The sequence below is a fragment of the Myxine glutinosa genome, chromosome 8 (assembly GCF_964187855.1).
Source record: "Myxine glutinosa chromosome 8, kmMyxGlut1.1, whole genome shotgun sequence".
Taxonomy (NCBI): Eukaryota; Metazoa; Chordata; class Myxini; order Myxiniformes; family Myxinidae; genus Myxine; species Myxine glutinosa.
In genome coordinates this window covers 153,025,587-153,050,367 of record NC_136268.1, presented here as the reverse complement: position 1 = coordinate 153,050,367, position 24,781 = coordinate 153,025,587, and the positions used below count along the sequence as shown (strand labels likewise).

Below are 24,781 nucleotides of genomic sequence, written 5' to 3'. Positions count from 1 at the left end.
GCACTATTGTACTAAAAGCCATTTTGTGGTTCATGACTTTTTGCATGCGCTTGCGCCTGTGAGTGTGAAATCATCATGGTCGAAACATGTTTGACAATGTTTGAAACATGTTCATACATGTCTGACTCATGTTTCGACCATGAGGACTTCACAGGGGTATGTACCATCAATGACATTATTTAGGAAAAAAATATTTCTAAAGTCTTTGTAAGATGTAAGTCATTAAAATTGACCAAAATGACAAATTTATATGTTGAGTGTGTATGAGTTTATAGATGACTCAGATGCAAAATATTTTTTGGGTGAATGATTTAGACCATTTCTAACAATAATCCAATAGAGCATGAAAATCCAGATAAAAAAGTGCTTTTTTTGCATTTTTGGACCACCCTAATGTGTACTGCATGGTAATTTTTGGAGTAGTTGTTAAAATATAATTTGGCAATATCTCTAATCCTGTTGGTACACAGTAACTTTAAAATTCAATATTCAGCTATTGAGTACCAGTTCACTGGTAATTCCCTGTTTGTCGTTAAAGGCGGCAAAAAGGGTTGGCGTCAGGAAGGGCATCCGGCCGTAAAACATTGCTTCAAAAAGGGGACAAAAAACAACAACAACCACGGTCCCCGAAAAAGGCCAACCCCCGCCTTGTGGGGAAAAATGGCCTCTAAAGGTGGTTTATGTACAAACAAGTTTCAGAAAGCTGAGTGATTACGCGATGAAGCATTTGCTGAAAGCAGGTCATACTTTGCATTGAAAACTAAAATTATGGTCCTTCTAAATTTGAGCCAAGTATAAGTTTTAAAGTGAAAACAGCTAGCCAAGGGTCTTCACAGGATACATGTTTGGTTCCAGATCAAATGAAGGCCTTTTCAACTTGCAGGGGCTTTTTTCCACTGATTTTGTGTTCATAGCGATGGAGAAATGGAAAGTATTCTTTGTGGGGGCTTTGCTGAATGAAATGTGAGAGGCTACCACTGCAGGGTACATTCTGCGTTGTGTAAAACATTATGGAGTGTTACTTAAGGCTCTGCCGCTCTTTATGTACAACCTGGAAGCCCTCGGTTTCCTTTGGGACGAGGCAGGCCTGCGTGTTTTGGCAAGAAAAATTCTACTCTCTTTGCTCTGGTGAGTCCATTCGAGTCATTCATTTGAAATAGCCGTTTCTCCAGCTCGGTTTGGTTGGTTTATGGGTATAGGGGTTATGTTTGGCGATCATTTTCAGTTCTCATGTTGCACCAGAAGAAAGAAACAGGACGAGGTTAGAACTTGGAAAAGAAACGGTATGAGGACGTAATTAGGAGTTTGCCACTGGCCGGACGTAAATATGGCCAGATGCGAATGCGAGCGCCAGAGTTTTCTCCCAAGGATCGTGAGTGGCGTTTGTTTTTCTTTTAACCAACCAATTTATGCCTGAGTAGGAGACGGCGAACTTTGTCACGTAAGCCGCATGCTAACAGGATGTGGAAATTCAATGTTTCTTTTTACGAAAGTTTAAATAATCCAACTTTTTTTTCTTTTTTTTTCGTATTCATCGTTTCCCGGAGAAGGAAACGTTTATATTTGCAGAGCAATTTTGATGAAATAAGTTTTGCAGTAAATATTCTACCAAGTAAATAGCGACATTTATTTTTGAAACTATATACTGTACTATTAAATATTTCTGCTGATTTTTGGCCGTGTTTAAAAAAAAAAAATCATTCGGATTGAAATCTGTGCTGCTGGACCATTAATGCTCTCATTTATTTGCAGAAATTCAAAAATGCTTCCGTCCTGAGTCTTCTGCAAAATCCCTGCTAACTTGTGCAAGATCGAGCTGTGCCTTGGCGTGCCAAGCAACTGTCCGATACGTTTTTGGTGAGCTTTACATCAATGAATTCGCTTTTGCACAAAGTTTGTCAGGATCGACCTGGAGCATTTACCTGCATCTTACGTGTTTACACCCTGGTGTTGGGCTAGCGGCTAGGGTGCCGGCTTGGGATACCTAGGATCCTGGGTTCGAATCCCGGTCGATCGCTGAATTAACGCCAGGGGGGTTGACTCAGCCTGATCATGCCTTCCGAGGTCGGCCAATTGAGCACCAGCTCACTGGTAATTCCCTGTTTGTCGTTAAAGACAGCAAAAAGGGTTGGCGTCAGGAAGGGCATCCGGCCGTAAAACATTGTTTCAAAAAGGGGACCGAAAAACAACAACAACCACGGTTTCCGAAAAAGGCCAACCCCCGCTTTGTGGGGAAAAATGGCCTCTAAAGGTGTTTTTTTTTACGTGTTTACAAATATCTGATAATAATGGCAACAGTATGGTTTTTGTTTCTGCAGCACGGCAGCGAAATGGTTTAGAAATACCTTAAAACATGTAAAATTTACGACTTGTGCAATGTGTTTGCCCAAGAAAGCTAAATATGCCTTTGTTCTAATGTACGAGAGGGACATGTTAAAGGAGAATGAGACTTAAATAAATGTCTGCATAGAAAAGTCATTTTTAACCACAAAGAGCAAACAGATTGCAAACCCTCACCAGGACTTGTTTTGTGTGCTGGTGTGTTTGTGTTTGTGTGGTGTTTATACGTTGCATTGATGCAGGCTTATGTTCATACAGCGGACCAACAGGCCTTTTAGATTTTATGATTTAGATTCATGTTCTAATTCATGTTCTAATCAATAATTTATGGATTCACATACAGTAATGCCTCACTTAACGTTGATTCGGTTAACGTTGCTTCATTATAACGTTGCTGATACAATAGGGAACACATATCATTTTTAGTATTGCGACATTCACTATTACGCCTTTAGCCAACGGGCCACAGCGAACTACTTTGTGTCCCTCTACGTAGAGGCATATGTGCACGTTGAACTGCTGTATCATGCTATTTTGATTTTGTTGAAGCGTGATTCAACCCCTTCTATATACAAGTCATAAACGCTCACTCAATAAGTGACACTAGTAAGTCCAGTAGTAAGGAAGCAAAAAAAACAATTAGATTAGACGTTTATTTGGAGGTTTTAAGCATTTTGATGCCGGAGAACGAGTGGTTAATATCGGGAGAGCACTTGGTGTGTCCCATTAACTCCACCACTCACCCATCCACCACACCCCACCTCTACAAACAACCTCCCACCCATCACTGGTGAGTGTTGTACCTCGCTCCCTTCCTATTCCATCTCCAGTCGCTCCATCTGCTGCCCGAAAGTGGCACAGCGATGAGGTGTGCCGAAAGGGAGTACTCAGTTTTCACTCCGGTTTCTTTCTTTCTTTCTTGTTTGTTTGTTTGTCCAGGTGATATCTCAGCCATCCTTTGAGCTAGGAAGCTGAAATTACGGCACAATAGTGAGCACGTCAAAAACAGTATTTTGTTATGCCTCCTCCCCCGAAGGTGGCCGAAGGCATTATGTTTTCGGGTTGTCTGGTCCGTCCATACAGGCTAAACCTCGTTTCTCTCAGCAACCACATGTCCGATTGAGATTAAACTTTGAGGTTAGGATCGCCACCCATGTAGAATGTTTTTATGATGATTGTGATGTCATAGGGGTATGGCAGTCCTTTTGGATTAAACTCAAATAATAAAAATATATTTCTCAGAAACCGCTGATGGTAAAAATTTCAACCTTGGCACATTGTCAAGTACTCCCAATGGAGAATAAAAGTGTGATAATGATGACATCATCATTGAAGTGGTATACCAGACATAAATGTTTTAATCGAATGCCTTATCCTAAAAATCTGAAATTGCATGCACATGATCAATGACCCATTTGTATTGAAATATTAAATTTATGACACCATAGGGCACATGGTTTGGCAGCCATATTGGATTTAACCTAAAATCCAAAAAAAACATCTTCTCCCAAACCACCAAAATAATCGACTCAAAACTTTGTGCGTCATCGACTGGGCATGGCGATTAAAAGTTGATCACGAAAACGTCATCGGTCACATGGTGTGGCAGCCATATTCAATTGAAGGAAAATATAAAATAATTACATCTCAGAAACCGCTTTCCCTGTTGATGCGAAACTTTACAAACGTCATCTAACACCATTGCTGCATATAGTTTGAAAATGATGACGTTTTAGGTCACGTGGTTTGGAAGCCATCTTGGATAGAAAAATGAACTTTATCCGATCAGCACAAAACTTCACAAACGTGATCCCCTACCCATACATATGCAGAGTTTACATTTTTAATGTCATATGTCATGTGGTGTGGCAGCCATATTAGCTTGAAAGCCGATATTTTAAAAATCCCTTCTCCGAGACCGCTTCACCGATCGATGTGAAACCTGTCCTGCCTGGTAAAAATGTGATACTTCAAAACAACGGGAGGGATTTAAATCAAACGTGTTTATTTTTAGGACGGTGAATGAGGGCCCATTGATGACCCATTGTCACGGGCAGGGACTACGTGGAGGCATATTGGTGACACATGTGCATTGCTCTAGTTTGTTTTTTGATTAATTGATTAATTACTTAATTATTATTGATTAATTAAGTACTTATTTATTTCCTTTCTCTTCTGGCCATTATCTCAGGCACCTTTTGAGTTAGGAAGCTGATATTTGGACATGACAATGACCAAGTGATTTGGCCATACAAGGTATTTTTTGATTTATTGATTAATCAATTAATCGATTAATAATCTAGTTATTCGATTAATGGCTCAATTAATTTTTTTAAAGTTACAGATTCCGATGAAACGGTGATGGTTTAGGTATTCTATTAGCCAATTGATTAATAATTTTTATTATTTTCCATTATTATTTATTTATTTTCATTATTAGTCACTTATTTATTTTCTTTCTCATCTGGGCAATATCTCAGGCACCTTTTGAGGTAGGAAGCTGATATTCGGAAATGACAATGACCAAGTCATTTGGCTGTAAAGGGTATTTATAATTTATTGATTAATTGATTAATTATTTAATTATTCAATTAATAAACCCGTTGATCAACTTTCAAAAAGTTACAGCTTCCGTGGTGGTTTTGGTATTCTATTAGCCAATTCATTAATCAATTAATTATTTTACGATTACTATTTATTTAATGACACAATTCATCAATCAATTATTGTACATCTCTCCCTCCCAATACTGTCTCGATGTGCTGCACGGCGACATTGCCGGGCACCGGAGGATATGTTATTTATTTGGTATGGGGGCGGTGTACTTTGAATGTATCTGTACTTGTTTTCTTTAAAGTTATATTTATTTTATATTTAGAAATTTATCTCATTTTAAAATGTTATTGAATTAAGCAATGTACTATACATGTAGAGTATTTAAACCCTAAATGTTTTTTTCTGATGAGAAATGTTCAAAGAACTTAACTCATGTTTTACATTCATTACTATGGGAAAATGTGATTTGCTTTCCCTTGTTTTTTTTTTGTTTTTTTTCATACACAGAATCGAGGCTTGTGTAAGACCTAACACATTGAACATGAAAACATGCACAGACACATAAAACATACAATAAAGGGAGCGGGAGACAAGAGAGGGAGGGAGAGGGAAGCACACAAGCATAAAAACAGGAGAGAACAAGGACATCTGTATATCTGTGGAAGGGGGAGGGCTGGGGGAGAAGGGGGGCTGTGGGGGGAAGGAGGGGTATACAGTATAAATCAAATGAATACTACTAGGAATTTTTGGAAATAAGTTGGGGATTGAAAGAGGTGGATTTGAGGTGTTTTAACGGGGGGTAGAAAAGATCAAGGTTTTGGATGGGGGAAGATAAGAGATGGTGGTGAACAGCTGTTTTAAAAACCTGGAGGGAGGAGTGGGATTGAAGAGAGTGTGGGAGTTTGTTCCAGAGGCGGGAGAAAAGAGGAATGAAAGAGTGAAGGTGAGCAGAGAGTCTTGATTTTGGCAGTTCCACCAGAAGAAGGTTTCTGGCAGATCTTGTGCGTCCTGCAGGAATATTTGGGTGGCAGAGCACAGACAGAGCAGGGGACAAGGCTGGAGAGGAGTCAGTAGAAGACAGAAAAACCACCAACTTGCCTGCGGTGAGCGAGTGAAAGAACCTCAGAATCAGCTTTGTCGCGGGAGGCACCAATGATTCTGAATGCTTTGGTTTCAACCGCATGAAGCCGAGCTGGGTGTGAGGCAGGAGCACCAGCCCAGAGGGGAGAGCAGTATTCCATTGAGCTGCGGATGAAAGCTTCGTATGTGGTGAGGAGTTCAGGTGTGCCAAGGAAGGGCTTCGCATGACCGAGGATGCCCAGTCGGTGACTGGCTTTGGATGCCAGCTTGGAAATGTGGTGTTCCCAGGAAAGATCATGGCAGATAGTGAGACCCAAAAGCTTGAGGGACAGAACTTCTTCAACAGTATTGTTCAGAAAGTAGATGGGAGGGTTTTCCAGACGGTCTTTTCGGAGAGACAAAGTGAGAGTGTGAGATTTGTCAGGATGGAAAAAAATGTTCCACTTGTTTGACCAGTTTGTGATGCTATCCAGATCGGCAGAGAGTGAAGAGGCTGCTGCCTGCCGATCTGAGGGTTGAGATATTGAGCGGCAGAGAGTGGAGTCGTCAGCAAAGAGATAGAGAGGATTTTCCAGAGAGTCGGAGAGATCATTAATGAAGAGGAAAAAAAAGCACAGGGCCCAGAACACTGCCTTGAGGAACTCCAGCCTGGACAGGAAGGGGAGAAGAGAGAATTCCATTCAGGGCCACACGTTGACTACAACCAGAGAGGAAGTCGGCAAGCCATGCGTGGAGGTTTCCATGGATACAATGGAAAGAGAGTTTGGTGAGCAGGGCGGGGTGCCAGACCGTATCGAAGGCACGAGATATGTCAACGAGATAGCTCTGATTTCCTGTTTGGCATTGAGGACCTCCATCCATTGTTGAGACAGCAGAAGCAGCATGTCCAGAGTAGAGTGACCTGGTCTGAATCCAAATTGATGATCAGAGATCAAGCCATTGGAGAAGAGGAAGGATTTGATGTCAGAAGCGATGATTGATTCCATGAGCCGGCTGATTACTGGGAGAAGGCTGATTGGTTTGTAGTTGCAAGGATCTGTCTTTGCACCTTTTTGTGTAAAGCGTTAATGTTGGCTGATTTCCAAGCAGATGGCAGATGACCTTGAGCAAAAGAGAGGGTGAAGAAAACAGAGGGAGGGAGAGATAGAGCGGCAGGGCAGGATTTTAGGACCCGTTGGCTGATGCAGTCTGGTCCGGTTGCAGAATCAGAGTCGACGTTTGACAGAAACCTCTCCACCTTGTCACGAGAGAAGGACACAGAGTTCAGGAGCAGCTGGGTTCAACTGGGTAAGGTGGGTACAGGGAGAGATGTGTTTGGGACACAATATTTTGAGTCAAGCACAGAGTTGAGGCATTCAGCTTTGTCACTTGTCACGTGCGGTGTCAGCTGTGTATCCGTTTGTGGTAAGGGAGGGGATGGAGGGGGAACAAACACCAGAAACAGATTTGACCAGAAGCCACCAGGATTTGGAGGAGGGAGACAGGTTTGAGAGTTCAGTCTTGAGAGTAGAGAGATAGTGTTTCCTGGCTCTCCTGACGGTAGACACACACTTGTTCCGAGTTTTGTGAAAGGAAATGAGATTACCTTCAGTTGAATTAGCCTGCCAATAGGCGAATGCTGAGGAGGCTCTTTGAGAATGGCCAGAGAGATGTCCACTTTAACAAGCAAATGATCAGATGAGCTGATTGGAGCAGAAGAAGAGCAGCAGACATTTGCAGGGAAGTTAGTCATAACCAAGTCTAGAAGAGAAGATGCTCCGTTGACTGAGATCTGGGTCGGGAAATTGACAGATTATGTCAGTCCCAGTTGGTCGCAGAAGTCCTTTGCTGATGTGCTGTGGCTGGTGAGAGAGATACCCACACCCATCCAGCTGGCATGATGACAGTTCAAGTCGCCACATATGAGGAAGAGAGAGTTGGGATGAGTGGATATAAGTTGGTCCATGTTGTCAGACAGCGAGATGTAAATGGAGTCATCTGTTTGGAGGACGGTACAGCACACATATGAACAAAAGGAGGGAGCGGAGGGGAAGCTGTAGCCAGAGGTACTCCTGGGGGTGGGGTGGAGAGAGGGCAGTGCAGGGAGAGTGAGGAAGAGAGTTTTTGATAAAAAAAATAGCAACCCCACCACCCAGACGAGACTCCGGTCTATCATACCGGAGGAGGGAGTAACCAGGAAGAGATATTAAGGAATCAGAGATATCTTGAATGAGGAAAGTTTCTGTTAAGCAGATTAAGTCTGGTTTGTCAGAAGCAACCTGTATGGAGAGATCAATCAGGTTTTAGCGAAGGCACCGGATGTTTGAGGTCCATACCGTTAAGGAAGAGGAAGAGGGAGCATCGGGTACAGGACAGGGGAGGGAAGGGGTACGGTAAGATGAGAGGTGAGAGGGGGAGGTAGGGAGAGCTGTTGATTGTGTGTCAGAGATTGCAGAAGAGCTAGGAGAAAGGGAAAGATGAGGAGGACAAAAGGTTTGATGGTGATGGAATGAGGAACAGTGAGGCGTTGTTTGAGGAGGGGGGGGGGCAGAGCGAATTATCAGGTTGGAGTGGGTGGAGGTATGAGATGGAAGGGATAGGAAGTGGGGATTAGGCAGCTTTGAGGAGGAGGAGGAGGGGGGAGAGGGGAGAATTGGAGAAAGATGGTATGGGGGGAGATTATGAGGGGAACGGTGGGGGGGGAGGAGTTTTGAAGAGGAGGGGTGAGGAGGGAGTTTTGAAGGGGAGGGGTGAGGGGCAAGTTTTTAAGGGAAGGGGGGAGGGGGGAAATTGAAGGGGAGGGGTGAGGGGCAAGTTTTTAAGGGGAGGGGGGGAGGGGGGAAATTGAAGGGGAGGATGAGGGGGGAGTTTAGGAGGGGAGGGGTGAGGAGGGAGTTTAGAAAGTGGACGATTAATGACAAACGAACATTTATTACCTCCACCACCAAAGGTGGATGGAGGTTATGTTTTCACCCCTGTCTGTCTGTCTGTTTGTCTGTCCGTTTGTGAACAAGATATCTGAAAAAGTTGTGGACGGATTCAGACGAAATCTGGCAGAGAGGTACCATGTGTGACAAGGACGAAATGATTAGATTTTGGTGAAGATCCGAATTCGGATCCGGCTGTTATAATTTTTTAAGTGATTCTTCACCATTGGGATAGGGCTAAAACCAACAAAAAGCAGGATATCTCAAAAGGTTATGGATGGATTTGGACGAAACTTGTTGGACAGGTTGTGTGTGTGTGAAAAGGACTAATCGTTTCGATTTTGATGAAGATCTGAATATGGATTCGGCTTCAGGAGCTTTTTAATTTCCTTGTGATTCTTCACTATTGAGAGATAGGGTGAAAAGCGATATACCGTATAACATGATATTTTAAAAAGTTATGGACGAGTTATGACGAAACTTGGTGGACGAGTTAGTTATGTGACAAGAACAAGCCGATTAGATTTCTGTTCAGGTCCAAACCAGATCCGGCCTACCAGTGGATACAAAACGTAAACTGTTCATCCTGGCGAAGGTATGCTCTCTACTGAGTGCTGTCCTATTTACAAACTGGGTTTATTGTGATTTTCAAGTCAAAGATCCATTTGAAAACATTAGAGGAGGGGTGGAATGAAGGTGAGTTTGGAGAATGTAGAAAGCAAGAACTGTAAAAGATTGATTTTTTTTTTTAATATAATGATTTGATGAGGAATTTGAGAAAAGCCTTTTAAGTAGGAAGAAAAACAGCGTGTTGTAATATACCATTGAATAAAACACTGCAGAGGAAAGTTTCAACATATTTATACAAAATTTAATCAAAACCATGAAAAACAATCTGTGAAAAATCCCTGAAGTGAGGGCGTGAATCTGTTAAAGAAGGGGAAAGGGTTGAATGAGTATGGTGGAAACTAGAATTGGAAAGGTGAGTGACGGCTGGAGAGGTAGAAGAAAAAGGAGATAAAGGGGGCAGGGCAAGACAATACGCACGTGGTTGTGGGCGGGGACCGCGAGGAGAGAAAGAAACAATTTTTCTGGTTTTTTGGGGGTTTTTTTATTTGCATTTAAAATGTTAAACAAAGGGTAAGATCGTCTCTTCACCCTCTCTTTTGCTCAAGGTCGTCTGCCATCATCTTGGAAATCAGCAAACATCACCGCTTTACACAAACAAGGTGCAAAAACAGATGCTTGCAACTACAGACCAATCAGCCTGCTCCCAATTATCAGCAAAGTCATGGAATCCATCATTGCTTCGGATATCAAATCCTTCCTCTTCTCCAATGGCTTGATCTCTGATCATCAATTTGGATTCAGACCAGGTCATTCTACTCTGGACATGCTGCTTCTGTTGCCTCAACAATGGATGGAGGCCCTCAATGCCAAACAGGAAATCAGAGCTGTCTCCCTTGACATATCACGTGCCTTCGATACGGTCTGGCACCCCGCTCTGCTCACCAAATTCTCCTCCTATGGTATCCATGGAAATCTCCATGCGTGGCTTGCGGACTTCCTCTCTGGTCATAGTCAATGTGTGGCCCGAAATGGATTTCTCTCATCTCCCCTTCCTGTTCTGGCTGGAGTTCCCCAAGGTAGTGTTCTGGGCCCTGTGCTTTTTCTGGTCTTCATCAATGATCTCTCCGACTCTCTGGAAAATCCTCTCTATCTCTTTGCTGATGACTCCACTCTCTGCCGCTCCATTCCTCATCCCTCAGATCCCTCATCCGCTAATTCACCCCAGTTCCACTTTTTTGAAATACCAACTTCTTTCCTGGAAGTCCTTGCAGTGTCTATGTGTTTTATACTTCTCTACCTCCCCCCAAGCGCTCTCCCTCCCACAGATTTCCTGATGTCCCTGCTCTCAAATGTTGTGTTTGTGTGCTTCCCTCTCTCTCCCCATTTTGTCTACTGCTCCCCTTATTATATGCTTTATCTGTCTGTTTGATTTTTTGTGTGATTAATGTTAGCTCTTTCACGAGCGTCGATATTGTATACAAAAAAAAAAAAAAAAAAAAAAAAAAGATGTTCGTGGGAGGTAGGGGGAGAAAAGAAAATCAAAGAAAAAAGCAATACAGCGAAGGAAAGAACTTAAGTTTACAAAATACCGACGGGGGGAGGGAAGCCTCGAGGGACCAGGCCGCGCACGCGGTGCGAACAAAAATCGACGAATTACACACAAGTTTGCAAAAAATATAAACCAAGACTAGAAACACATAGTAACACATACACAGTTAAATAACCAGTGGAAATTTGACAAAGACACGAATGGGAAAATACTTGACTTTGATGACGTGGAGAGCTCGGAGGATGCTTCCTCGTCGGAGGAACATGGAAGCGGAAGTCCCAAAGTTGTTTCGCTTAAAGACACATTTTTTCAAGAACATAACTATGACATTAAGTGAGGACCAAGAGTATTATACTGATCTACACGTATTTTCATAATATACTTTGTTTATGCACTCACGTTCTTAATACATGTTCTTTATGGATGTACTCATATTCTAATTTCACATCCTTCATAGATGTGCTCGCATTGTAATTATACCTACTTTATAGAGGTACTGTTGTAAGCCTGGTGTTGGCTGGTGTTGGTGTTGGCTTAGCGGTTCGGGTGCGGCTTGGGATCCTAGGGTCCTGGGTTCGTAATCCCAGTCGATCGCTGAATTAACGCCGGGGGGGGGGGGTTGACTCATCCTGTCATCCTTCCGAGGTCGGCAAATTGAGTACCAGCTCACTGGTATTTCCCTGTGTGTCGCAAGAGGTAACGAACAGGGTTGGTGGCAGGAAGGGCATCCGGCTGTAAAACATTGCTTCAAAAAGGCGATCACGGTGCCCGGAAAAGGCCAACCCCTGCTCTGCAGGGAAAAATGGCCTCTGAAGGTGCTTCTATAGAGGTACTGTCGGAACCCAACATTCGCAGGGCATACATTCCTGGAAAATGCTACAAATGGAAAATTCCGCGAAAGAGCTATGACACAAATCAGGACACAACATAACAAAGGGAACAGCAGGAGAAAGGGGAAACAAACAAACAGCAGGGCGGAGGGAGAAAGTAGACTGAAACGGACAAATAAGGGATGAAGGTAACAATGAGGGGTAAGGTAGAACGCAAAGGGTGGACAAGATAGATACAATAAAAAAAATTGGGAGTGTTGCTGGGTGGTTTAACAGGTGTTAGGATATTTTGCTAATCGTGGATGTATTAAAATCTACGAGGGTTTAACACGGTCACGTGATTGTTGAGGAAATCATGCCTGGTGTCAATAAATATTGTAAAATGATAATGACATGGTAAATTGGCTCGAGACGTGCACGAGACATTTCAATAAGGGGATTACGAGAAACTGCAGTGATGAATACAGGTCATATACTTCACAAGAGACCCAGGAACCTGTTCCTTCTTATCCTCTTAGCTTTCTTTTCCTTGTATCTCCTCCACAAATACCACGCGGGGTTAAATTTTTATCACTCCAGTTGTTCCGACCATTACTCATACGAGCTCAATTTTCGTCAGTTTCTTTCACGTCTTACACGTCATTTATGAGGTTCCGATACTTCATCATTCCATTGCTTTCCGACTCTTTTAAGGCGGAAATTGTTGGGTGCCAACACTTCAATTAGCATTGCTGTATTATCTTTTTGTTATTCCTGTATACTAGCACTCCCTTCTGATGTTAATGATGCTCGGATCTTAGATTCAAATTCCATTTACTGTATTAATTTTGCCCCATTGTCTCCTAACGTTCTTGTAAATCCCTGTAAAAGTATACTGATGTCTCTTTGACATGCAGCGCATGTGCAAGGCCTTCCGCGCGCCTTAAAAACTGTAAAATATGTTGTTTTATAACTAATTTTCTTGCTCTCATGCCTACTGCCAAGTCCTTTCTTCAGTTTGTACTGCAAAAAAATAAAATAATAGTCCATAAATCAGTGTCTTGAGTTGAGGCCATGTTTTTCATCAGCTATCGAGCAACCCGAAAGAGCCTGGAATGTCTCCAACTAAGATAGAGTGGAGAGCTCTGGCACTGCAAGCCATTGCCAGTGTACGGTTTTTGTAAACAAATTTTAGGTCCGCAATTTCTCTGTTGAAGAGATACAATAAAACTATCACCTCACACTGCCTCTTTTCAAGGGGTTAAACTTAGAGGATATGACAGTTATTGTACAGTCTTCATACTTCCCAAAAAGAATGGTTTCAAATGCTGTTGTTGCAACTACAATAACAGAGATATGACACGGCCTAATTGAACAGCTGACTTCCGTGTCATGAATAACACTCAGCAAAAATTATCCAAAAAACAAGTTTTCACATATTGGTGAAATGGAAATGACACACATGTGCATGCTGAATTGGTTGCTTTCCCATCGTATCCAAAGAAGGCCATTTACATGAAACATGGGAAATATCTGCTCAATTTGTTTATGGGGCTGAAGACGCTACCCAGACAAGAACCACAATTTTATGACAGCAAGCAGTGTAATCTGGTGTCATGCAGCCTCAAATAAGACCAGATTACCCGCTCCGCACAGTCCAGGGAGGGATTTGTAATTTATTCAGCGTTCCCGGCAATGGCTCACCTTTGCTTCATAAAGGACACCATGGGATCTTTACCTTCCACCAATGAATGTTGGCAGATCAGCACCCAGTTTAGCACCAGGATGGTAATTTATAGCTAGGCTGAGATTTGAACCCAGACTAGACAGCTCATAGGTGAGTTTGCATAATCCTAGGTTATCCTGTCTACCCGCATGTGCATGTATGAAATGATAAACAGCACAGGACCACAAATGAAAACACCTCAAATCCATCTGATGATCTAAAATTTGTTCTTGATGCATTCATTTGTTTAATAGATCTTGGCTTCCGGGTTGGCCCAACTATCGGAGCTCTTGTGATTGCAGGTTCAAATTGCGACTCCAGTTGGAAGGGAAGCTGCTTTAGCAGCAATAGCCTCCTCATAGGCCAGGATTTGGAGCTTTCTTTCTACTTCCTGCAGGGCAAACAACTGATGATGATGACATATTTCATTTAAGAGGTTCATAAAAACATCATAGTAAAGCGCGGCGTTACGCGCGCTGCTTGTGAGCAAGGAGGAAGCGGACAAGCGGTAACATATAAATGTCTTTATTGTAAGACTACACTGTAACACTGTACTGTCCCGGGCTGGGCGCCCGGTGTATATCATGAGGCCACGCCTACCCCTGGTGCGTGGCCACCGCCCGCTTGGTGCGCGGAATGATGTCACCACGCCAGTGGGCTTTTGTGTCCGCCACACGCGCCCCCCCAGAATTCCCGCGCACCTGGAGGGCCAGTTTGCGGGGCAGACGAATGACCCGGCCGAAGCGCCCCCTGGCGATCGGCGGCGTCCGGGGTGCAGGGATGCCAGGTGGGATGCCCCTGGCTGCCCCTGGGATGGGTGCAGGACCGGGGGGCGGCGTGGCGGCGGGGCTGGGCGGTGCCGGGGGTCCGCCCGCAGGAGGTCGGCCCCGACGTGGGGGTCGGGCCACTGGCGGTGGATGGTCCACATCGAGGTGGGCCGGCTTGAGGCGGTCTACCGAAACGCGGTCAGGAGTACCGCCGATGTCCAGGGTGAAGTGCTTCGCCCCGGTCTCCAGCACGCGGAAAGGCCCGTCGTATGGGGGCCGCAGTGGTGTCCGATGGGCATCGTGGCGGACGAAGACGTACTCCGCCGTGCGAAGCTCCGGGGCGACGTGCGTCGGTGGGTGCCCGTGGCATGCCGTTGGCACCGGGGCGAACCTCTGGGCGGTCTCTTGCAGAGCGGAGCGCTGCTGTGCCGCGGACCATGGTGCCGTGGAGTCGGGGAGGAACTCGCCCGGCACCCGCAGCGGTTGCCCGAAGACCAACTCCGCCGCGGATGCGCGCAGGTCCTCCTTGGGCGCCGTCCGGAGGCCCAGCAGGACCCAGGGGAGCCTGTCGACCCAGCCGCCGTCGCGGAGGGTGGCCCGGAGCGCGGCCTTCAATGAGCGGTGAAATCGCTCACACAGGCCGTTAGCCTGGGGGTGGTAGGCCGTGGTTCGGTGCAGCCGGACCCCGAGCCCCTGCGCAACCGCCCCCCAGAGCTCCGAGGTGAACTGGGGGCCGCGGTCGGATGAGATGCCTGAGGGGGCGCCGAACCGGGCGACCCAGGTGGCGATGAAAGCCTGCGCGACATCGGCCGCCGTTGTCGACGCCAAGGGCACGGCCTCCGGCCACCGGGTGGTGCGGTCCACCATGGTGAGGACGTAGGTGAAACCCCGCGAGGGGGGCAGAGGTCCCACCAGGTCCACGTGGACGTGGTCAAACCGGCGTTCCGGCACCGTGAACGGGGCCAACGGGGCCTGGGTGTGCCGGTGCACCTTGGCGCGCTGGCACGCGAGGCACGTCCTGGCCCAGCCGCGGACGGCCTTCCGGAGGCCATGCCAGACGAACTTGTCGGCGATCAGCCTTTGGGAGGCCCTCGCGCCCGGGTGGGACAAGCCGTGGATGGCGTCAAACACCTGGCGCTGCCAGCCCGCGGGCACGATGGGGCGAGGACGCCCGAGAGAGACGTCGCACAAGAGGGCCGCGCCCACGCCGTCGAACGGCACCTCGGTGACGCGGAGGCCCGTGACGGCGGTCCGCAAGGCCTGGACGTCGGGGTCAGCGGCCTGGTCCGCTGCCATCCGGGCATAGTCGATGCCGAGGTGGACTGCGTGGGCGACGGCCCGGGAAAGGCAATCCGCCACCGGGTTGTCCTTCCCCGCGACGTGCTGGATGTCCGTCGTGTACTCGGACACGGCCGAGAGGTGACGCTGCTGCCGGGCCGACCACGGCTCGGTGACCTTGCCCATCGCGAAGATCAACGGCTTGTGGTCGACGAAGGCAGTGAACGCACGGCCCTCGAGCAGATGGCGGAAGTGCCTGACCGCCAAGTGAAGTCCGAGCAACTCGCGGTCAAAGGTACTGTAACGGCGTTCGGGCGGGCGAAGCTGCCGGCTAAAGAACGCCAGTGGTTGCCAAGCTCCACGCACCCATTGCTCGTGCACCGCGCCCACCGCGTAGTCCGAGGCATCGGTGGTGAGGGCGATCGGTGCATCGGGCGCCGGGTGCGCGAGCATGGTGGCGTTAGCTAAGGCGAGCTTCGCGCCCGTGAACGCCGTGTCCATCTGCTCGGTCCAGGTAACGTCGCCTTTGCCCGGCTTACCTCGGAGAGCTTCGTGCAGGGGGCGCAGGAGCTGGGCGATACGGGGCAGGAACCTATGGTAAAAGTTCACCATGCCCAGGAACTCCTGCAGCCCTCTGATCGTGCGGGGGCGCGGAAACCCCTTCACTGCCTCCACCTTGGCCGGCAGGGGGACGGCTCCGTGCCTGGTGACACGGTGCCCCAGAAAATCGATTGTGGTGGCGCCGAACCGGCACTTTGCGGGGTTCACAATTAGGCCATGCTGGCCCAGGCGTTCGAAGAGCGTGCGGAGGTGGCGTAGGTGCTCTTCGCGGGACGCACTGGCGACGAGGATATCGTCCAGGTAGACAAAGACAAAATCCAAGTCGCGCAGGACGCTGTCCATCAGTCGCTGGAACGCCTGAGCCGCATTCTTCAGACCGAAGGGCATGCGCAGGAACTCGAAGAGTCCGAATGGCGTGATGACCGCCGTCTTCGGGACGTCCTCCGGCCTGACGGGGACCTGATGGTAGCCGCGTATGAGGTCCACCTTCGAGAAGAAGGACCTGCCCGCCAAACGGGCGGAAAAGTCCTGAATGTGGGGGACGGGGTAGCGGTCGGGAGTCGTAGCGTCATTGAGACGGCGATAGTCCCCGCACGGTCGCCATCCCCCGCCGGGCTTCGGCACGATGTGCAGCGGCGACGCCCAAGCGCTCTCTGAGCGCCGCACGATGCCGAGTCGCTCCAGGGTAGCGAACTCCGCTTTTGCCACCGCCAGCTTCGTCGGCTCGAGGCGGCGTGCCCGGGCGTAGACCGGTGGCCCGACGGTGGGGATGTGATGGGCCACCCCGTGCTTGACGGCCCCCCGCCGAGAAGGTGGGCCGCGTGAGGGCCGGGAAGCCGGCGAGGAGGCGGGTGAATGCGTCCGCTGCCGGAAGCGTACAGCCCAACGTGGCCGGAACCGAATCGTTCGGCAAGCCGCTTGGCAAGCCGCTCGTTGAGCTGGGCAACGCGCAAGCGAGCGAGCTGAACGTCTCGGCCTGGACAAGCCGTCTGCGCTTGACGTCGACCAGGAGCCCATTAGCGCACAGGAAGTCCGCGCCAAGCAGTGCCATGGGCACGTCGGCAGTGACGAACGTCCATCGGAAAACCTGCCCTCCAAACCGCAGAGAGAGGCAGCGTTTTCCGTACGTACGGATGGGCGTCCCGTTCGCGGCAAGCAGCGCGGGGCCCCCACCCGCGGCGTGCTTGTCTGACGTGCCGGCGGGAATGACACTCACCTGCGCTCCCGTGTCGCACAGGTAACATAGCCCGGAGAAGGTGTCCGTTATGAACAGCAGGCTGTTCGAACGGCCGGCGCTCATCGCCACTATTGAGCGCCGGCCCGGGCGTTTCCCGACCCGTGGAAGGAGCACGGCGGATGACACCGCCGAGCTTCGTGGCCGAACTTGGTGTGGAACCAGCACCAGGTGGTGGAGCTGGAGGAGCGCGGCTGGCTCCGCCAGGCCGGTGGAGTTGGCGGGTTTCCCCGCGGTGGCGGTTTTCGCCCCGGCGGTGGGCGGGGCGTGGTGGCGCTCACGAGGCGCGTATCAGCGTGCTGCTGAACATCAGCGTGCTGCTGAACATCAGCGTGCTGCTGAACATCAGCGTCGAGGGCCGTGAAGACCACGCCGACGCTCGCCCGCGTGTCCGAAGCGGCGAAATACCTGTCCGCCTCGGCTGCCAATGCTCGGGGTTCCGTTAGCTCGGTCCCGGCCAACGCAAGGCGAACCTGCGCTGGAAGTTGGCGCCGGAAAAGCGCCCGGAATAGCGAACCGGGGGCTTCGTCGCCCAACAGTGACAGCATATGGTCCATTCGGACCGACGGGCGCGTCTCACCGAGCTCGGGGAGATCCAGGAGGCGATCGGCACGTGCGTCGTCCGTGAGGCCGAACGTGGCTAGGAGTAGCCGCTTGAGTGTCTCGTACTTGTGGCCGTCCGGTGGGTGGCGAAGGACGGACACAACTCGAGCGGCCGTGCCGGGCCCGAGGGAGGCGACGACATGGCAGTAGCGCAGGTCGTCGTTGGTGAGGCGCCGAAGCTGAAACTGGGCTTCGGCTTGAACGAACCAGACCTCGGCCTGGGCCTCCCAAAACTCGGGAAGTTTAATCGCCAATGCCATGGCGTCGTGTTCGGAAGGATCGCTTCGGCGGATCCAACGTCGAGGGTCACCAGTAAAGCGCGGCGTTACGCGCGCTGCTTGTGAGCAAGGAGGAAGCGGACAAGCGGTAACATATAAATGTCTTTATTGTAAGACTACACTGTAACACTGTACTGTCCCGGGCTGGGCGCCCGGTGTATATCATGAGGCCACGCCTACCCCTGGTGCGTGGCCACCGCCCGCTTGGTGCGCGGAATGATGTCACCACGCCAGTGGGCTTTTGTGTCCGCCACAATAGCATGTTTTCAAACTTGTACACAGATCCAAAACTGGAAGGACAACCAACTAGTATAGTTGCTCAGCAGGCAAAGCTCAGGTCTGATGTTTTGACCGCTGAGTTGTATTCCTCCTGTACGTGATGCCTCGTGGACATTTCAGTTTTGAATATCGATCTTTCCAAAAACAACCAGTTGAATTGCAAACTTGTACAACGTTTGTAGAGTTTATAAACATATGTCACTGGACTGATTAATTATTCTCATTTTTATTTATCAGTCATTTTTATTTATTTATTTATTTATTTATTTATCATTTTTATTTTATCTTATTCTCAGCTCTCCATGCTATCCATCGAAATCGAAGTGAAGTAATTGTTCCCATTTGTATTTTCGTTATAACTATTTATTTTATGGTGTATATATTGTGTCCCGACGAAGATTTTCGGTGCAAATCTTTCATACCTGTATTGAAAATCGTGTTAATTCGGGTCGTGTTTTGAGGCCTTGTAGTTGTACAGTGAACACTGTACAACCTTGAGGCTTTGTTTTTCTCTCAGCGGTCCGTGTTTTTGTGATCCAATAACTTTCGTTCTCTGTTTTCCCAATCTTTTCACCCCATAGCCCTCTTCCTTGTGTAAATCACAACTCAAAAAAATCCAAAAAAAAAACATTTCCTTCTCTGTTCTCATTCGTTTATTCATTCTTATTCGTTCGTTCGTTCGTTCTTCGACCACGTGTTTCTCCCCCATTTCCCCAGATAGATTGTCAAATTTCAACTCGTTATTTTATCGTCCATGCGTTATTGTTTTGATTATAGTTACTTTTGGTTTGAATTTCCTGTAACTTGTAATTATTTAATCGTGTTCTGCTCCTCGTGTGCGGCCTTGTAGTTGTACCCCCGTCGGTGTTTGTTATCTTAATCGTGTTTTGCTTGGCTCTTAGTTTTTGTCCCTTCTACCCCGAACATAATACTCTGTCTAACGTTCTAAATCCCCACCTCCCCCCCCCCCTCACCCCCAAAAACCAAAAAAAAAAAAAAAAAAAACAACATTTATTTTCCTTTCTCCACGTGTACTGTTGACTCATCCTGTATTTTCTGTCCAGGTGTGCTGTTCGCCCCGCCCCCATTAACTCCTTGCCAGCCACCGTTTGCCCTTCACGTGACTCGTGGTGGTCCCTCTCGGCTCTCCCCCCGTTGGTATTTTTGTGCACATAAGATTGTTCACGGTTCTGTTTAAATATTATTTAAATATGTATAACCTTTCCCCTTCAGTGTTTTACTCAGTGGTATTTTACAACACGCTGTTTTTCTTCCTATTTAAAAGGCTTTTCTCAATTTCCTCTCCAACTCATTCCACCTCAAAAAAAAGAAATTCAATATCTTATACGTCTCCCTCACTACATGGTCTAAATTCACATTCATTCCATCCCTCCTCCATCATTCTGAACCGGATTGTTAACTTGAAAATCACAACAAACCCAATTTGTTTTCAATGTTCGTCTTTCATTAATCATCCACTTTCTAAACTCCCCTCTTGCCCCTCCCATCCAAATCCCTCCCCTTGCACCTACACTCCTAAACTCCCCCCTTGCCCCGCCACTCTTAAACTCCCCCCCTACCCCTCCACTCCTGAACTCCCCCCTTGCCCTTCCACTCCTGAACTCCCCCCTTGCCCTTCCCCTCCTAAACTCCCCCCTCACTCCTCCCCTTCAAAACTCCCCCCCAACCCCTCCCATTCAAATCTCCCCCCATACCATTCCTCTCCAATTCTCCCTCCTCTCCCCTCCTCCTCAAAGCTGCCTCCTCCCCACTTCGTCTCCCTTCTATCTCATACCTCCACCCCCCCCCCCCAACCTTCTTCTTTCCTCTGCCCCCCCTCAAACAACCCCTCACTGTGCCTCATCCCTTCACCTTCAAACCTTTCATCCTCCTCATCCTTCCCTTTCTTGGAACTCTTCTGCAATCGCTGACACACTAACAACTGCTCTCCCTACCTCCCCCTCTCATCCTTCATCTTACCCTACTCCTCCCCTCCCCTGTCCTGTACCCGATGCTCCCCCTCTCTCTTCATTAACGGTATGGACCTCAAACATCCGGGGCCTTCGCTCAAACCTGACTGATCTCTCCATGCAGGTTGCTTCTGACAATCCAGACTTGATCTGCTTAACAGAGACTTTCCTCCTTCAAGATGTCTCTGATTCCTTAATATCTCTTCCTGGTTACTCCCTCCTCTGGTATGATAGACCTGAGCCTCGGCCTGGTGGTGGGGTGGCTATCTTTATCAAAAACTCTCTTCCTCACTCTCCTTGCACTGCCCTCTCTCCTCCTCACCCCCAGGAGTACCTCTGGCTACGGCTTCCTCTCCGCTCCCACCTTTTGTTCATATGTGTTCTGTACCGTCCCCCAAACAGTGATGACTCCATCTACATTTCACTGTCTGACAACATGGACCAACTTCTATCCACTCATCCCAACTCTCTCTTCCTCATATGTGGTGACTTCAATTGTCATCATGCCACCTGGTTGGGTGTGGGTTCCTCTCTCACCAGTCATGGCACCTCAGCAAAGGACTTCTGTGACTCACTGGGATTGACACAATCTGTCAATTTCCCGACCCGGATCTCAGCCAATGGAGTATCTTCTCTTCTAGACTTGGTTATGACCAACTTCCCTGCTAATGTCTGCTGCTCTTCTTCTGCTCCAATCGGTTCTTCTGATCATGTGCTTGTCAAAGTGGACATCTCTCTGGCCATTCTCAGAGAGCATCCTCAGCGTCGACGAGTCTGGCATTTCACTCAGGCCGACTGGGACGGTCTTCAAGCAGCCATCAATCGTCTGGATTGGTCTCCCATCTCCACTGCCTCTGACATCAATTCTTCCTGGGAATTCTTCCAAAGCAAACTGATCTCTCTCATGCACAGATTTATCCCCATCTCGCCTTCAGTTGTCTTACCCTTCCTCCCGTCCATGGTACACTGAATCTTGTGGTGAGGCAGTTGCCCTGAAACAACTTGCCTTTGCCTCTTGGAAGGCTAATCCAACTGAAGGAAATCTCAGTTCCTTCCACCAAGCTCGGAACAAGTGTGTGTCTACCCTCAGGAGTGCCAGGAAGCACTATCTCTCCTCACTCAAGAATGAACTCTCAAACCTGTCTCCTTCCTCCAAATCCTGGTGGCGTATGGTCAAATCCGTTTCTGGTGTTTGTTCCCCCTCCATCCCCTCCCTTACCTCAAATGGCCACACAGTTGACATCGCACGTGACAAAGCCGAATGCCTCAACTCTGTGTTTGCCTCAAAATCCTTAGTCCCAAACCCATCTCTCTCTGTTCCCACCTTTCCCAGTCGAACCAAACTGCTCCTGGACTCTGTGACCTTCTCTCCTGACAAGGTGGAGGAGTTTTTGTCAAACCTCGACTCTGATTCTGCAACTGGACCAGATGGCATCAGCCCACGGGTCCTAAAATCCTGCTCTGCCGCTCTATCTCACCCTCTCTCTGTTCTTTTCACCCTATCTTTTGCTCAAGGTCATCTGCCAGCATCCTGGAAATCAGCAAACATGACCGCTTTACACAAAAAAGGTGCAAAAACAGATCCTTGCAACTACAGACCAATCAGCCTGCTCCCAATTATCAGCAAAGTCATGGAATCCATCATTGCTTCGGATATGAAATCTTTCCTCTTCTCCAATGGCTTGATCTCTGATCATCAATTTGGTTTCAGACCAGGTCACTCTACTCTGGACATGCTGCTTCTGCTGTCTCAACAATGGATGGAGGTCCTCAATGCCAAACAGGAAATCAGAACTGTCTCCCTTGACATATCACGTGCCTTCGATACGGTCTGGCACCCAGCTCTGCTCACCAAACTCTCCTCCTATGGTATCCATGGAAATCTCCATGCATGGCTTGCGGACTTCCTCTCTGGTCGTAGTCAACGTGTGGCCCTGAATGGATTTCTCTCATCTCCCCTTCCCGTTCAGGCTGGAGTTCCCCAAGGCAGTGTGCTGGGCCCTGTGCTTTTTCTGGTCTTTATCAATGATCTCTCCGACTCTCTGGAAAATCCTCTGTATCTCTTTGCTGATGACTCCACTCTCTGCCGCTCCATTCCTCTTCCCTCAGATCGGCAGTCTGCAGCCTCCTCACTCTCTGAAGACCTGGACAAAATCACAGACTGGTCAAACATGTGGAACATGTCTTTCAATCCTGACAAATCTCACACTCTTACTATGTCTCTCCGAAAAGATCGACTGGACAACCCTCCCATCTACTTTCTCAACAATCCTCTCCAAGAAGTACTGTCGCTCAAGCTTTTGGGTCTCACCATCTGCCATGATCTTTCTTGGGAAAACCACATTTCCAAGCTGGCCTCCAAAGCCAGACACCGACTGGGCATCCTCCGTCGTGCGCAGTCCTTCCTAGGCACACCTGAGCTCCTCACCACATACAAGCTTTCATCCGCAGCTCAATGGAATACTGTTCTCCCCTATGGGCTGGTGCTCCTGCCTCACACCTGGCTCGGCTTCACGCTGTTGAATCCAAAGCTTTCAGAATCATTGGAATCTCCCGCGATGAAGCTATCTCTGAGGGCCTTTCACTCACTCACCGCAGGCAGGTAGGTGGTCTTTCTGTCTTCTACCGACTCCTCTCTGGCCTTGCTCCCCCAGCTCTCTCTGTGCTCTGTCCCCCAAATATTCCTACAGGTCGCACAAGATCTGCCAGCCACCCTCTGATGGTTAAACTGCCGAAATCTCGGCTCTCTGCTCACCTTCACTCTTTCATTCCTCTTTTCTCCCGCCTCTGGAACAAACTCCCACACTCACTTCAATCACACTCCTCCCTCCAGGTCTTCAAAACAACTGTTCACCACCATCTCTTATCTTCCCCCATCCAAAACCTTGATCTTTTCTACCCCCACTAATTCACCCCAGATCCACCTTGTTTGAAATTCCAACTTCTTTCCTGGAAGTCTTGGCAGTGTCCATATGTTTTATACCTCTCCCACCCCCCCCCCCCCCCTACCCATGACTTCCCCCCAAAGCCCTCTCCCTCCCACAGTTCTCTCGATGTCTCCATGTCTCTCGGTCCCTGCTCTCAAATGTTGTGTTTGTGTCCTTCCCCCTCTCTCCCCATCTTGTCTACCGCTCCCGATGTTATTTGTTTTGTGTGTCTGTTTGTCTTTCTGTGTGATTAATGTTCGCTCTTTCACGAGCCTCGATCTTGTATACAAAAAAAAAAAAAAAAAAAAAAAGTCTTCTTATTTGTGAATCCTAGGATTTTAGTATATTGGTTATTGTTTTTTGTTTTTTTGGCCTCTCAAATTAAATAAGGCTGAATACGAAACACATTGCAGAAAAGAATTTGATGCTTCTTCTCCACTAGCAAGTCCACACAAGATGTATTTTAAGGCACAATCTATTCAGTTTGCCATGAATGCCTCTGTATCAGGACCAATAGTTTCACAATTCTTCAAGAATCACTTTTACTGTCACTATGTAATCACATTCTGATCGTTACTCGCCTTGCACTGTAATTGCACTGAAGGACACGTCATAAGCCTTCATAAGGCTTTGCTAACGGGAATACTAATGTTATAGATAGAGATAGATTTGCGTATGCTTTAAAAGGCGGTGTATAATCAGAAATACTGTTTGATAGACTTATTATATTGTTATGTCGGTAGGGTAGAGATGACTTTAGACCAGGTTGATTTGTGTAGGTAGCATGCTCCGACTGTCGTGAAGAAGAAGAACTACCACCATGTAATAAGTAGAGGACCTGTTTAGCCTGAATGTTGGATGAAGTTGTATTTTTTCCCGTCACCAGGGGGCGGGGCATGTTATTTAGCTTAGGGAATAAGGATAAATTATCCCTTGTACATCGTTCCCTATGTGATTTATCCTTTATCTCTTTTGGCACCGCACCATAGACACTAGCGCAGGAAGTGCCCATTAAATTAAATAATAATAATAATAATAATAATAAAACCAACGGAAAGCCAGTTCTGAGCAATGCTGATGGACACCACCAGCTACATAACCACGAAGTTCGAGCAGGCCAAGAGCCATGCCGAGAAGGACAGTGGTTGGGCTGGAGTTGACCAACAGGAAGACCGGGGTAGGAAGGGACTCGCTGATTGGTGAAGGAAGGCCGAGGAGGAAGCAGCGCGCTGATTGGCAAGGTACGACCGATGATGTCAGAAGCGGCCTGCGTGTGGATTTGGTGGAGAGCTGGACAATGTAGCGGTGGCCTGCGGGCATTGGAGGAGAAGCATCGATGACGTCACAA

The 24,781-nt window shown here is 48.0% G+C and overlaps 1 protein-coding gene across 4 annotated transcripts in view; it reads left to right on the top strand.

Annotated features, from left to right (window-relative positions):
• LOC137433036 (signal peptide, CUB and EGF-like domain-containing protein 2) overlaps positions 1 to 24,781 on the top strand; it is a 398,204-nt gene that overhangs the window by 325,835 nt on the left and 47,588 nt on the right. For all 4 annotated transcript variants that reach the window (XM_078783854.1, XM_068125439.2, XM_068125442.2 and 1 more), the window contains one exon: positions 1,753 to 1,857. In XM_078783854.1, the coding sequence (XP_078639980.1) occupies positions 1,753 to 1,857 (105 nt within the window). The remainder of the gene's footprint in view (positions 1 to 1,752; positions 1,858 to 24,781) is intronic.